This window comes from Carassius gibelio, chromosome B18, assembly GCF_023724105.1.
Source record: "Carassius gibelio isolate Cgi1373 ecotype wild population from Czech Republic chromosome B18, carGib1.2-hapl.c, whole genome shotgun sequence".
Lineage (NCBI taxonomy): Eukaryota > Metazoa > Chordata > Actinopteri > Cypriniformes > Cyprinidae > Carassius > Carassius gibelio.
Window position 1 is genome coordinate 3139285 of NC_068413.1, and position 15939 is coordinate 3155223.

The 15939-nt window shown below is 35.4% G+C and overlaps 1 protein-coding gene across 1 annotated transcript; it reads right to left on the reverse strand.

The window, feature by feature from the left end:
- Positions 1–4155: 4155 nt before the first annotated feature.
- Positions 4156–6264, reverse strand: LOC127977059 (regulator of G-protein signaling 9-binding protein). The gene has a single exon (XM_052581740.1). The coding sequence runs from the start codon at positions 5588–5590 to the stop codon at positions 4862–4864; it is 729 nt and encodes a 242-aa protein (XP_052437700.1). The 5' UTR covers positions 5591–6264; the 3' UTR covers positions 4156–4861.
- Between the last annotated feature and the right edge of the window lie 9675 nt (positions 6265–15939).

Consider the following 15939-nt stretch of genomic DNA (forward strand, 5'->3'; position numbering starts at 1 on the left):
ACAATACGTCATTATGGACAACATGAATTTTTCACATTTCAAGATTGAAAATACAACTTACAACCAATCTTAATTACTATTTGTTTCATTTTATACAAAAAAAAATAGGTTAACTAGAAAATGGAAATAACTTTTACTGTGCCTGATTTGATCACACTGCACAAACATGATATTATTCCTCAATATATTTGTCTTGTTTTCCAGTGCAAATGTCTAAAAATTCTTAAATCAATGTAGACGCAAAAATTACGCATAAAAGAAGTCTTGTTTTCTGAGAAATGTATCAAAATGAAGTGAGTTTATGATAACAAAATGACAAATATCTGCCAAAATAATTCATTTAAAAACTTAATTCAAAGGGGAAACAAGTTTTCCTACCCCATCTTGTTTTAAGCATAAACTTTGTTCATAAACAAAAAAAAAATCTGTTTTTCACAAAAAAGAAAATAAAAAACTTTTATCTTCATTTTGCATCTGAATTAAATCTATTTTGATTTATGGAAGTTTAGACATTTGTACTGGAAAATATTGACAAAGATATAAACTTTTACAGTGCATGCAACATTTCATTTGTGGAAGTGTAAATTAAGACTTTAAGGCTCTCAGAAACCCTGCAAGTATAAGGTTATTCAGGCTAAAATGACTATTAATTGTAGTAAAATCATGTTTGACTTGTTCTAAAAAAAAAAAAAGTGATCTCAATCTAATCCATGTGCCATCGATCATAAAAGAATTTTTCCACCCATCCAGTCTGAAATTCTCGGTTTTCAGGCTTTTCTGGATGTTTTCGATGATCTTTCATTTCATCACACAGTTCCATCACTGTCATGCTGCATCCTTCATGCAAAGGAAAAAAAAATGAAAGTGTTAGCTTCATCTTGTCACATGATTTCAAGCCTAATGCAGTTCTATGCTTCCAACTCTTATTTGTAAATGCATCAGCAAGTCTTTCAAAGTCTGCAGTCCAGAAATAATTTCTGTTCAAGTCTTGAACTCTTGGTAAACCTGGTGGTATTTCAGAAAGCAAACAGGCATTGTCTAAGTGCACTTATATCTTATTTCAGATAATATAGTTTCTCACGCAAGAAACTGGAAAAGAGCAAAGAAAGCAGGAAATGTTCTCATATACAGCAGCCTATAATCTGCTAATCCAGAGATATTCATTATTTGCATCAAGATTTTCCAACCCACAGTGAACTTTGCTGTCAGACACAGGACATTTGGCACTGGACTGCAAATCTCTGAACCTGTAAACCTCTACTGGAGACAATAACATGATCTGCAAGTGTGTGAGAAGCTTTGCTTTGACGAGTGTGAGTTTCACATTTAAACCATGATTTCTCAGAATAGGGTTTAAGTTTTAACATCCAATTCAAAAGACAGGTGTATACTATCATTCAAACATTTAAGGATGAATAAAAAAAACTTTTTTTTAAGTATGTCTTTTATAATGTTATTTATATTTCAAATAAATGCTTTTCTTTTAAAATGTTATATTCCCCTGAATCCTAAAAAGTATATGGTTTCCCTGAAAATATTAAGCAACACAGCTGTTTTGAATATTGATCATAATAAATATTTCTTAGGCAGCTAATCAGCATTTAAGAATGATTTCTAAAGGCTCATGTGTTTTAAACGTATAAATTGTGTATTATTTAATCAGATCATTGTGCTAAAATTGCTGGTTTAATCCCTAAAAGAAGCAAACATGATATCTCTATTATACCCAAACTTTTTGCTAACAACCTGAAGTCTGATCCACACCACAGTTTATTACCGTAAAGAACTGCCCACTTACACAAGAAAAGAATGCATGACAAACAACTGAAATGAACTACTTGTTCTTTTTGTTTTCACATGCCACTTAAGGACAAGTAAACTGCTGTACTACAATAATAGACTGGTATGAGGAAACCACATCAAAAATGCAACGTGGAATATGTGATTTGAACATCAGTCTTGATTTCATAGAAAAAACTGAAAGATTCAAACATGAACATATCATCATCAATACAAAGACTGCTAAAAACTTTACTATAGAAAAAAACATTTTCCTCTTAGCTCTGTAAAATCATTTTTGATTAAAATATTGATTAATGTTTCAACTTCAAATTTTCACCTTCAGTGGACCTGTTCAGTTTTCAGTCAAATAAAGCCCTTGTATAAGAAGAGGCTACAATTCACTGTAGTTCACCGTCACTAGCACCCATTTTTCAACAGGTCAAAACTGAATAAGACAGCTGAATAAACACTGTCCTATCAAAACAACTAAGGGTTAGCATGGACTGTGTAAGATATACTGCAGTACTGCAGTGAATTCTGAAGTATCAAGTTTGATAAAAAGTTAAAAAAGTATTAAAAAGGTGCAAGTTTTCTATTTTGTATTTGTCCACTAGGTGGCAGGCCAGCATTTTAATGCTTTTAAGACTAACGTGCAGCAACAACAAAATCTAAAATAAAACGTTGTCAGAAAAGGCCCTGAGCAGCAATCAGTACTTTCTGTTCATATTTTATCATTTGAAGTAACTCTCTACAGGTTTGTAGACAGAGTTACCACATCTGACCAGTGCATATCAATCTATGACCTTTCTTGACACACACACAGTTTCCAAATTAATTTGTTTAGAGAGAGAGAGAGAGAGAGAGAGAGAGAGAGAGCATATAATCTAAAAAGTGCATGGTTTTTCCAGGTCTGACAATCAAATTATTACAGCCTTCCAGGATATCCTGATTTTTCCATATGCATATGACCCTAAATTTAAACTTCTATCCAACCTACAATTAGAATGATAAGGTAACAAAGTCATCTTTAAGAGTTATGACATTTAATGAATCTGAAAGCATGTAAATATTCTGTCCACCTGTTTCAAAAACAATTGATATAAATTCATATTATCTTTCTGTGTAGTTACAAACTAACCTTATTTGGTATTTCCGCATTGTAAGAGAAATATTGTTCATCCATACTGGAAACAATAAATTGGCAATATCAAACCAGCAAAAGAAATAAAGAGCAAAAGTAAAATTTCACGTGATTATCAATTATCATTCTTATTACATGTGAGTACCCCTCATTAATACAAAGTAAACAAAACCCATGTAATAAATACTTGAATACCTAAACATAAACTGATGCATCCATGCGATCTATCCCCAAACTTCCCCAAAAGCACTAGAAGCTTCAACTTATATCACTACTTTGATGTTCACTAGCTAAATATGAATTAGTTGTTTTAATGCTCAATGCTCACTAACAAGAAAACTGCAAAAATTGCTATTTTGCTTTCTATTTGATTACTGAACACAAAGACAAATAAAGAAATGATTGTATATAGGTTATATCCCATATGTTTACGAGCACTGCTGCAGTTTCAGTTCTCTCTCAGCCTTTCCTAATGAATGTTTGATACCTGCCTTGGCCTTTAAATGGCATCGATTTTCTTACCTGACGCTCCATTCCAGGGCGCCACTCAACAAGTGTTTGTTCCAATCATTATGGACTCCTGAGTCGCACGGCACGGCGGGAGACTAATTAATCAATCAAACTTGAGTAAAAGCTGGTTACACTGTAGAAGGAGATGCTTATGATGAAATTAACAGACTGTGAGTGGAAAAGTTTTAGACAAAGTTTTTCATGCCCTTAACAGACATATAATTTAATTTACATGAGGAATGAGGTTTATGAACAGAAAACACACAATATTAGCATTAGGCAGTAAAGGATGCTTTGTGCACAGCGCAGTACAAATCTTCCTTTGGTTTAAAGAGGACTAACAGCTAATCACATTAAAGTCAAAAATACAACGTATGGCCTGTGGCGCAGAAACACTGTAAGACTACACAAGTAAATTGTTAACACCTTTTTAATTAGTTCAGCAAGAATTATCTGCCAACTTAATCCTGAAGACTAAAAAAAATAAACTAAGTGGATCAGAATTTAAAAATAACAATGACTATATAAGCTTCACTCAAGATCTGATTGTGTAAGATAAATCAGCACTAATATGGTTTTCTAAAGTGCCTCCGAGACACCAGAGAGATCAGACTATATGGCTAAATAAGGTTAAAGAAAAGATAGAAGGCAGTGTGGAATGAGACACCACCCATTGAGTGCTTGCTGAAGAGAACAGCCTTGAAACCCAAACAAAACACAAGCATCATTTACTTCATTTATTATAATAAATATATTGTATATACACTCATTTAACATAAGTACAATTCATATATACAAATAAACTATAATAGACCGTTTTTCAGAACACACCTAAGAGCACAAGCAGTCAAAGATGGGCTATCTTCAGAAACATAAACCGACAGCTTGCAGAAGGACTAACAAGAATATCTTGGCGTGAATCCTCAGGAGGTCTGCAGAAACATGATGAGCAACCTTAAATATATGTCACCTTCCTATATAAACTGTGAAAGAAATACCTGTGTAATGTGCACAGCCCTCCGATGCTCTAACAGAGGGTCACAAAAGTTGTAGTATTCGTTTACCGAGTGGTGAAACTGCCAGATAGTGAGAGGGACAGTTATTTTAGGATACTAATTTGCTAAAATAAAAGCTTTTATGAGACAATCCTACTTCTGGTTGTGATCTGTCCAGTTTTTACATTCATGAGTTGAGGAACCGTTCATGATAGACCACCACTAGAGTTTTTATTCCTTTTGGGTATTCCCTTTAAAGTAAACACTGATGCATTTTACTAATACCCATTGAGGTGATCTGCTTATCTCCACACCAAGAGCTTCATAAATCAACCCCACAATTTCACAGACCAACCGTAGCAACGTGTTGCTTCCTCCATAAGAAAATCTAAAGCCCTGAGCCACTGTCATCCAGATAGATTCTTTTCATCCATTATAGATTAATCACCAGATACCCCAGAATTCCAGCTATGAGCAAAACCGCGGTGAAAATGATCACTGCAAATACTTTCATCAGCCCAGTTTCTCCTTCCACTGTTTCTTTGGGTTCCTCCTCACAGATGGAGATGACACCAACCGATGAATTACCAATGCTGACGGTGGATTTCAACTCGGCTCCTGCCTCTTGCTTCGCCTCGACTGCCCACGGGGCCACCTGGACCTTCATCTCCATCTCCTCCATCATCTGGTCCACCTGAGCGATCTCGGTCTCCAGCTCTTTGAGGTCCACTGTGTCGATGTTCGCGTCTGCTTCGTACTTCATGTTTTGGACGCTCATGGCTCGAGCCGCCACGGTGGTGGTGCTGCCCGTCATTCCCGTCTGGATGAGGTGTCTCGTTGGCACTTTAAGAGGAAAATCCTGTCCGATCTCCAAGGACCGTTTCATGTCCACCTCCAGGAGCTCCACGCTGCTGGTGAAGAGCACCCAGAGGCGTTCGTATTCAGCTCGATCATCTTTGCTGATGTTTTTATCTTTCAGAAGAGCCGTGAGTTTAGTCCTGTTGGCCACGGCAAGCTCCTGGGCTTTGTTTCGGGTCTTTTTGAGTTCCTCTCTGAGGTTTTGGGAATCAGATGTGCTCCCCAAAGCGATGACCAGATGCCTGTAGCAAGCTGTGACTTTGTTGAGTGCGTCCAACATGGTCTTGCATTCGTCCTTGCCCATGTTTGCGCGGTGATACGGATAGGTTTTTCACCGAAAATCCACAAAACTAGTGAAAAACGCGCTGGATGATAGTTTCTTTTAGTTTCCACGGGAGCAGAGCAGTCATACGAGTGCACTCATCATCATCATCATCGCTCTCGTCATTGCAAATTCCTCACCATCCATGTTCCCTGTTGATGCAGACAGACAGCAGCAGTCGGGCTTATCACTAAATGGATCCCTAAACGGCTTTAGTTGCGCTGCCGGAGATTAGAAGGCTTCAGCAGGCTATGTCCGCATGAATTTAAAACGTTGCCTCTCTTCTTTTTGCACAACGTGCAATGCCATTTGAAACATAACAGGTGGTCATTTTAAAACTCCAAACAGAACGTCTACCTCCATGACGTCACAAAGGCATTCCGAGAGAGAGCAATGTAAACGGATTCTCCGAAGGCTGAATGTAAACAAACGCCCGAACGTTCTAATCGCGCCGGAGCTGTTCTCGTGTAATGTTCGTCGCTGTCGGTGATGATGCTGATAGTGATGGTGATGGAGATGCCGAGATTTTCCGAAGGCAGCAGCGATCCGTTATTCGCCCGTCATCCGTGATACGAGCTTAAATAGGAGTAAATGCTTGCCAGTGAAATTATCAGTCTAGCACTCACATCCTGGAAGATCAGCCAAACCTGTCGTGATTGGTTGGCAGATACCATTTGATACCCTTTTTTATAGGTCTCTTAAAAGTAGGTTGTTTTTAATAGCTATACCAATAACTTTGTTATAAAATGTATAATATTAGGCTATTTTTTAAATGTTTTTCATATAATATAGAATTATAATAAATCGTTTAAGCTTCTATTTTGTGCTATGCTTGATGCCTCTCCACAGTAGGCTAAATGTTTTGTAATAGTGAACAGGTGGCAGTGCTACCTTTAAAAAAAGAACATGCAGTCCAATATTTAATCAGAGCTGATATTCCAAAATCATTACACTGATGGCATGGCTGAAAAGATCTGCATCAAATATAGTTGTTCCTTTACTAATCTGAATACCTCTCAACTAGTTGTGGAGCACCTTATAACATTAACCCTGCTTGGAAGTGTTGATGCTGAGTGGCTTATAAGGTTTATTTTGTTAACAAGCAAAGCTTACAAGAGCTTAAAATTGGGCTGAACTTGTTCTTGTTATTTTAGATGCTTTAAACATAATTAGCGCTTTGAGCTGTGTGCATCACATCAAATAGACCCTAAAAAAATCATTATTCAATGTTTTAGAAGAGATGCAAAATATTTTTTTACAAAGTTCCCCTGTGAAAGAGCTGTCCCATGAGGACTACACAGATGGAATAGAATACCAGTACAACAACCAAAGCATTTAAACAAGTCTAAATTCATCTTTTACTGTATTTTAAAATTAAAGTATTTGCAGGCCTAATTCTAGTCCTTTCTAGATTCTTTCTTTATCTCAAGGTTTTAGAAGCACTGATTTTGTTTTAAACTTAGTTTCCCAAAAAAATTATTTTTGTCATCATTTACTCTCCCTCCAAATCTGTATGAGTTTCTTGCTTTTGTTGAACACCGAATGAAGGTATTTTAATTAATCATGTAAAAAAAAAATTCAATACTATGAAAGTAATTTATTTTTTTTTATTTTATTTTTTTTACATTTGCAATGTTAATTTAGATCTCTCACACAAAAATATGATGTAGGTTTCATTACCATTTCTTTCTGACCCTATAAATGTATTAATGTTATAACTTAACTGTGTGAGTCAGTTATTCCCATAAAATTATTTGTCATATTCATTTATAGGGTTCTTTAAAATGGGAAAACTTAATTAGACCAATTCTAAGTTTACTACAACTAGGAATATGATTTTAGATGATCATATGTGTTTTATGTGCTGTGTCTACCATTAGTATTGCAGTTAAAGAACTAGGCTTTGTTTTCTATATGGGTCACTTTCACTTAATCACCGTTGGCAACCACTCAGCCATGTGCTACTTTCAAAAGCATCTCATTTCAAAACATCTTATGTCAGATTGGGTCTCGCATTAACTGACAGAGACTTTTTTTACATAATGAAAGCAGAGCCATGAGAACTTGTCCATTGACAAATCTATCTATCTATCTATCTATCTATCTGTCTATCTATCTATCTATCTATCTATCTATCTATCTATCTATCTATCTATCTATCCATCCATCCATCCATCCATCCATCCATCCATCCATCCATCCATCCATCCATCCATCCATCTATCTATCTATCTATCTATCTATCTATCTATCTATCTATCTATCCATCTATCTATCTATCTATCTATCGCACATTATTGTTCATTTATCCCCATATTCAAAAATATTATAAGTATTCACAGACAGAAATAATTGGGGTGAGTATTTCCTCTAAACTGAATGAGAGAGCATGTGGAGTTGAGAATGCCAAATATATTTGAATGAAGGATTAGTCATGCATTAATAAGAGGGAAATATTGATTTTTGTTCTCGGTTTACCTTTTCCTCAGAGCATATGCAGATACAGACCCACACAGGCTGTGTAATGGGTAAGAATCTGTGCTGCTAGCACAAACGTCGTGAGCAGGGTCCCAGCCTGGGGCAGCCCTCAGCTGTGGCTTTGCTTCTGTTATGTCACTGTTGTCCCTGTGAGAAAGACGCATTACTCCAGGTCTGCTGTCTCTGCAATTATAATCTGAATAAAAAACACTGCCAAATAACAATTAATTTACAGACGACCTCTGCCTCGTTTTAATTGATAATCATAGTGTCTTTAACATGTTTGTAAAATGAATATAATATGAATATAATTCCCTTGCAATTGAATTGCATATTGTTTTACTGTAAGTTAAGAGGCATGACGATACTTCACCTGCTGGGAGACCCGAAGGAAAAACCTCCATGTTACCCTGGAGTGTAAATGCAGAACAGGCCATGCCATTACAACTGCTGCCCCATAAGGTGAAAACAGCACGTCCCTGCAGGCCACTGGCTGAGTTGACCTCCCATCACATCTGCAGCTGTGCCGGTATAATATGCCCAGCCCATGAGACTTCATATAGACTACATATACAGGCCTAATGCATCATGGTATTCATTGAAATGCCATGCAACTACCATCATTCAGTATTTTACCTGATGTAGAACAATATAGAGGAACCACACATATGAATTCAGTAGTTTGGTAACCTCGTAGTGCAATTAAAATGTAATCTTATCTGGTAATCTGCTTAGTATTTATTTCAATTTAGATGTAATTTGTTAGAGAATATATATATGCATGCACCATCCTGCAGTGCAATTCATATTTCATTTGGGAACAAGTCTGTTTCATTTAATGGTACCTCATTTGTTACCATCTGTTCAAAACCTAATCATGACATCTGGTGCTGGCAGCTTATTGTTGTTTTCATGAGTACCTTTACAAATTCCATATTCATTTCTGCTTTGAGCTGAATTGATCTGCCACTGAGAAAATCTTGTAGAGCACTGACACATGACCAGCCATGCTCAGGGAAACTGTTGCTTGATGTTTAATAGCTCTTCTCCAGTGGATGGAGAGGTGACCTGAAATACACCCACGGCAGGAAGCTCTTAGCCTTGGAGAGGGCAAATAAGCCCACAAGCTTCCAGCTGCTTTCCTCTCACAAGCAGCGGTTCGTATTGGCAGGTTCTATACTCTCCCTGGATATATTGAACTTAAAATGTACTCTTTAATGGGATAGTCCAGCCAAAAAAATGGTTTATGTTATTCCCGTGTTATTCCAAACTTGTGTTACAGTTTTTCTCAGTCGCTTTGGTACATTTCTCTAATCATTCTTGAGATTTGCAAAACAGTAAGTGCATTTCTCAAAACAACTCGTACAAATATCAAAACACAATGGATGACCTGCAAAAGCCAGTCTCTTGCTCAAAATCCTTAGTTCATCTCTCAAAAATAAATATCTGTGTCAATGAACATGTCAGTGCCATCAGAATGACAAGTCCTTGTGTCATAGTTTACGGATAAGACAGTCAAATTGCTTAGTCATGTTGTCAATTTAACAGTGGAGGGATGTTCTGATGTAAACTACTGTATTGAACAGTATGCCATATGCTTATGTATGCCATATATCCATTTCAAACGTACACATTTACACATTACTGTTTGTGGGATGTTGATTGAAAGAGACTGGATAGAATTCCCAGTTACACTTTTACTAGTGGTCTGACCAAAAAAATAAAAAAATAAAAAATACTTTTACAATGCCATTGTGATGTAGAAAAGGAAATATGGGAACAAAGATGAAAATAATTCCATTTTCAGAATTTGTAACTCTTGTGTTGTCCTTTGTCTATACAGTATAAGCTTTCCTACTGAAGATTCATGAGATGAACCTTTGAGCTATTTCAGAGAAATGGTTTATCATTGGTTTATCATCTACATTCTCTTCATTAGTAAAGATTCACTTGCACAATTCATGCCAAATTGACAAAACATCTAATAATAGTGTGTAAAAATACAAATAAAAAGTGTGCTTGGCAGTTTATGACAACTAGATTAACCATTTTGCATTTAATGACTTATACTATGAACTAAAGACTAGATGTTTTGAGTGGTAAGACTATTGCACAGAAAACTGTATAATACATTTTGAGCAACATGACATGAGCAACTGATAATGTAGGAAACCGCAGATAAATGTGCGTAATCAATTGCATGAATGTACAATAGCAATCGCAACTTGTTCAAAAGAATGAGAAACTGGTTTTATGATGTGTATTAATGACTAGATGATGTGGAGGTTGTACAAGTAGTTTTGAAAATTGCATTTCTGTTTTGAAAAATGCACCAAAGTGACTGAGAAAAACTGTAATAACTTATGTTATTCCCGTTTAATTCCAACTTGTTTTGATGGACTTAACTGTATGCATTTCTTTGTTCTGTGGAATTAAAAAGTAGATATTTAGAAAAATGTTGCTAACAAAACTGAAAAATGTTTTTTAGTTTTCTTTGACTTCCACCGCATGAAGAAAAAATAAAAGTAGGACGGAAAACACAATGAAAGTCAACAGAAATAGATTTTTTTTTTCATGTTCCGCAGAGGAAAAAAACACATTAAAACACGAGGGCGAGTAAATGATGATGGAATATCTTTTGTGTGTGTGTGTGTGTGTGTGTGTGGACTATCTCTTGAAGTTTTTTTGACCTGATCAGCAACCCTGTAAAAAACTTCCAGTAAATTAACTATGGAAAGGATGGCACATTTCTCTATGCAAGCGAAATAAGTGTGTTTACTGGCCCCTTGGGGCACTTAAACATTTGCAAAAGATTACATATTAATGAGAAACTCAGAGCAGAGGAAGGCATACGGCATACGAGTGTTTACTCAAGCAGCTTCACAGTAGATTAAATATTAAAATGGTACAGAAAACATGCTAATGCACTATGAAGATGGTCTTGGACTGAAGGGTCACCAGCCCAAACCACAGGATGATCTGCACATGCTGTAATCCAGATTACCAGGTTACTGAAGGTCCCTGGATTAACACTATAATGCTCACTAATACCTCTTTTAATGGAAGTAGCCTTTTCCTCACTCATCTTCTGACCATGTGAAATGGCTTCTTCAGATCAAAGTTTTGATCAAAGTGCTTAATCTGAGGAAGGAGGATATCAGCAACCAGCAAATACATTTACATGACAGTACATTCTGTACTTTTAGAAATACAAAGATTTGTATTTAGAATTGCAAGAAAATGCTATTTCCAGTCTTCTAGTATCTTATAGTTTGGTTATGGTTTTAAATGTGTTATATTTTATGTGTTAAAAACAAGTGTTATATGTACATATAGATAGATAAAGTTGTTTCTTAAAATGTGACATTTAGGGATGTATTGTTTTTGGACTGAAATGAGGGCAAATTAACTGTTTTATGTTTTATATATATATGGCATCAAGGTCAATATATATATGTGTGTGTGTGTGTGTGTGTGTGTTGACCAAGAAAAAAAAAAGTCTATATATAAATATTTCAAACTGTTTTGTTTTTTGTTTGTTTGTTTGTTTGTTTGTTTTTTTTATATTTTAAAATATATTTAAAGATGTATTTTAATACATTATATATTGCTGGGCACAAAAATTGCATCCAAGTATTATAAAAAAACAACAACATTTTTTATCATCATAAGCATCTTAAGTAAAAATAAAAATGGAAATAGATACATACATTTTTATCAGTTTGGTGTGAACTCCATGCACTCCACTGAGGGGATATTAAAAATAATGGCTGATATGAAGTCTAATTCTTTTGGTACATGGAGATAACAGTTTGATTGCATTGTAGGAAATGGAAATGAAAAGTCAATCTCCAGTGCAGTAGTTCTTCCGTTCTTTCATGCATACAAAAAAGTCACATACGATGCACAGAACTTTATGTTAAACATATCCATAAAGTGCTTAAATATTCTGTTCCGTGTTTCTTCCTTTAGATATCCACATAGGCTGCATGGAATATTTAGAGTTCCTTTTGGAGTTTTTGGGTGTGCATTAAAAAGAGATGAGTGTTTTATAGGCTGCATATGAAGAAAAAATAAAACAGCGCACTAGCCAGACAAAAAGAACGGTAAAAGGAGTGCTCTTCTTCTTCATTGAATTATTGATGGCACACTCCAGAGGTTCACAGACTTGTGTAGTTCCTGGCAGAGTCCTACACGCAATATCTGACCTTGTGTAACCGGAGCTTCACATCACAATAGTGCCATGTCTGGATGTCTTAATGACAAGCCTCATCATCTCGTTTGCTGTCGTTTGCTATCGTTTCTTGTCTGTTTGCACATACCCTTTATTATACATACCCCATTATATTCATACTCTAACTTATGCCTTAACATAAATCTGCCGAGCCTTTCACAGATGACCTTGATGCCACCTGCAGTTGGATTATGAACCATGACTTCTCTCCACTTAAAGGGATCATCGGGACGGGAGACGAAGCATCTGTCAGTGCCAGTTTTAGCACTAATCTGATCTCATCTTCACCCGCAGATAGCTGAGAACTCGAGGTGAGAGTGAAAAGCCTCCTCTTGCCACATTCAATACTGTCCGATGTTCCTCTTCCAACAAATGGATATGGTTTTATGCTGTGTCATTCCAGTGACATGACAAAAGATTTCAAGAACAAACTGTACTTACACTCATAAAAGATGGGGCATATTAGTACCTGAATGTTTTTTTTTTTTCATGATTCTGAAAAAAGGTCAGAATTGCGACAGAAATCAGACTTTCTTTCTCACATCTACAAGTTTACGTCTTGCAATTTTAACTTTTCCTCTCTGTTTTCTGAGTTTACATCCTAATTGTTTCTCCATTTCAGAATAAAAAAGAAAAATAATGTATTAACTGTGAGATAAATACATTGTTCTATTTTTTTATTATTTTATACAAAATAAGCTACAAAATCATTCAAAAATTACAGCCAATCAGAACAGCGTGTGGGCGGAGTCTCTTTGCAAGCACACTGCACTCGCAACACAATGGCAGAAGCTTAACCGTTGTAAATGTTTACGCTTCCAGAAAAAGTGTGTATCTTATATTCTTCAAGTCAGCAAGAGCAATGATATCTTCCATTTCCACATCAGAAAGTATTCATTCAGTCATGACCGATAGATTTTCCACAGTGTTTCCTCATGTTTTAATGTTGTTGTTTGAAGACTTTGCATTATGGGGAATATAGGCCTCTGCCATGTGGTCCATAAAATGAAGCAATATAAATGATACAAAATACATACAAATTTATAAAGCATGTAATGTTTGATATGATAAGTATAAACTGTGTTTGTTCAATAGTCAGTTAACTTAATTTCGGTTTGAAGCACATTACCTTTGTCATTCTCAATCTAGTAGTTTGAGAGTCCATAACAAAAACTGAAATATGAATTCAGAGGGAAACATGATGTAAGTGTCATATTACTCAAGAACTGTCACTCAAATTATTCACAGCAAAAATGACAAGCATCTCATTACATGAGAGAAAAAAACTGCTGGCCCTGAATCTTGTGCTCTTTTGTTTCTTCATGCACTTTCAGTTCTGTGCACAGAGAACTAGCTTTGTCCACAGAGGCCGTTTTTGAGAGGTTTATAAAGGCTTTTAAAAAGTTATTAGCTCTGACTCGTTCTTCTAAACACCCAGGTTTTTCATGCAGAGATGCTTGTGGCATTAGTGGGATGTTTAATAGTTCAGGTTTAGTCAAAGATGTTTTGTGCAGACCTGCTGTATCCCAGTCTTTATGAGCCCAAGCACTCGCTGCTCACTGCTGCTTCAGTTTGGCCAGCTGACAAAATCATCACTTCAATGCACTCTGCATATTACAAACAGCATGAAGCAAAAGAACTGGATGAAGACAATTATGACTTGCCGTTAATTTCACACTTCACAAGATTTTAACATAGTAAATTAAATCTTTTAAAACTGAATTTACCTTTGATTGGATCCAAATACACACACAAACACATAAATTCTGTAATTTCTTTAAATTCTAATAAGAATGTTTTATTTGAGAGTTTTATAGCTTCAGTATGAATTAAAGCCACAACCATGCATAAATATAGCCTATCAAAACATAGAAGTATTGTTTATTCACTAATAAAATGTTCTTTACATTAGACTTACAATATTGTGTAATATAATATAATATCATATCATATAATAAAAATTATTTTGATTTTATTCTGAATTATTATTTGGACTGGACTTGTTTTTAGGTTGAATAATGTTCTGGTCAGGTTTCATAAGATTATTGATCGAGAACCATGATAAACTTACAATTACATAAATCCCAGAGTGATATTGCTAATATATGGGGTGTGTTTTAGTAGGTGCATGTCTGTGAGCTAGATGAGCTGTGCTCTGATTTGAAATGCACTGAGGATGATGTTGTGTTAAGCCCAGCTGTTGCTCATACAGACCCTGTCAGACACAGCCTGAGTGTTCCTGAGAAGAGGTGCAGTCTGGGAAACGGAGAGTGCTCCTGTCCTGCTGGCACGCTTCAGCCTTTAATCTGCTTTAGCTTCTGCAGCGCGGGGCTTTGTCTTTTATTTATTTATATAACTGTTGGGCCACACAGTTTAGGGGAGGAAGAGGAAATGGTTTACCAGGAAGCGGTTTAAGGGAAGTATTCTTAGAAGGACACTAGTGATAAGCTTGATGAAGCATTAAAAGCACCAAGAGGCTATGAAGGACATGAAGAGGAAAGATCACGAAGCATCATAATCATAATCATGCCCATCACTATAACATGATATCTCAATGAGGTTATGATTCACTACAATTTAAGATTATCTTTGATACTCGAATGAATCTGAGAAGTCATTGTTTAAATTCAACATGGGTTGCGCTTGGCTACATTTCTGTCAATGCAAGATCAATCAAATCAGCTCACCCACAGTTATTTTGAGTAACCTGTTACCAAGTGTTATTAGTACAGAGGAATCAGAGGTGAAATGTGAATGCTATGTCAAAAGTTTATTTAATTTACGGTGAAGTAAATATCCAAAAACATGCTTTAAAAAGTAAAAAAAAAGGAACCAAAGAAAACAAAAACTTACATTTGTGATAATATTTGCATATTATCAATAATTCTGGCTGTAAATTGCTCACATTTCTGCATAAATATATATTTGCATTTCAAATGCACTTTTTTAAATAATATTTTACAATTGAGCTTTGATCACTGTGAAGCATTTTGATAACTGTAAAACTGTAAATCACCCAATTTGCACGATTGTCTCTTTAAACTTATTTATTTGACATTTCAGTGACATGTCAGTTAAGTTCAACAGTGTTGCATTTGAAATGGATATATAAAGTGTAATTTGGCTTTGTTACTGCTATATTTGTGGATTTTAAAAAAAAAGGTCAGATTTATATACTGGTCAAACAATATTATATTGCTAAATTAGGTCAAACAATATTATATTGCTGCTCATTTGGACCAATTTGGTCCCATGAAAAACAATCTGAAATAATAATTAGCCTTTTACTATTTGTTAACCAGTGGCATACTATGGTATAAAATGTATTAGATTAGATTCAACTTTATTGTCATTGCAAGGTACAGGGCCACGAAATGCAGTTAGCGTCTAACCAGAAGTGCAATAAGTACAGAATATAGGTCTTCAATATGTTACAAATGTACAATAAATCTAAAAATAAGGAAGTATTATGGACATAATTACTGATACTGATAGGTGTACTATGAATATACTATACAGATGGATTATGTAAAAGTGTATGTACACTATAGGCAGAAACTATGAACATATGAACATCATTTGCACTAGTGCAATGGACAGTAAAGTTCATAGAAAATAT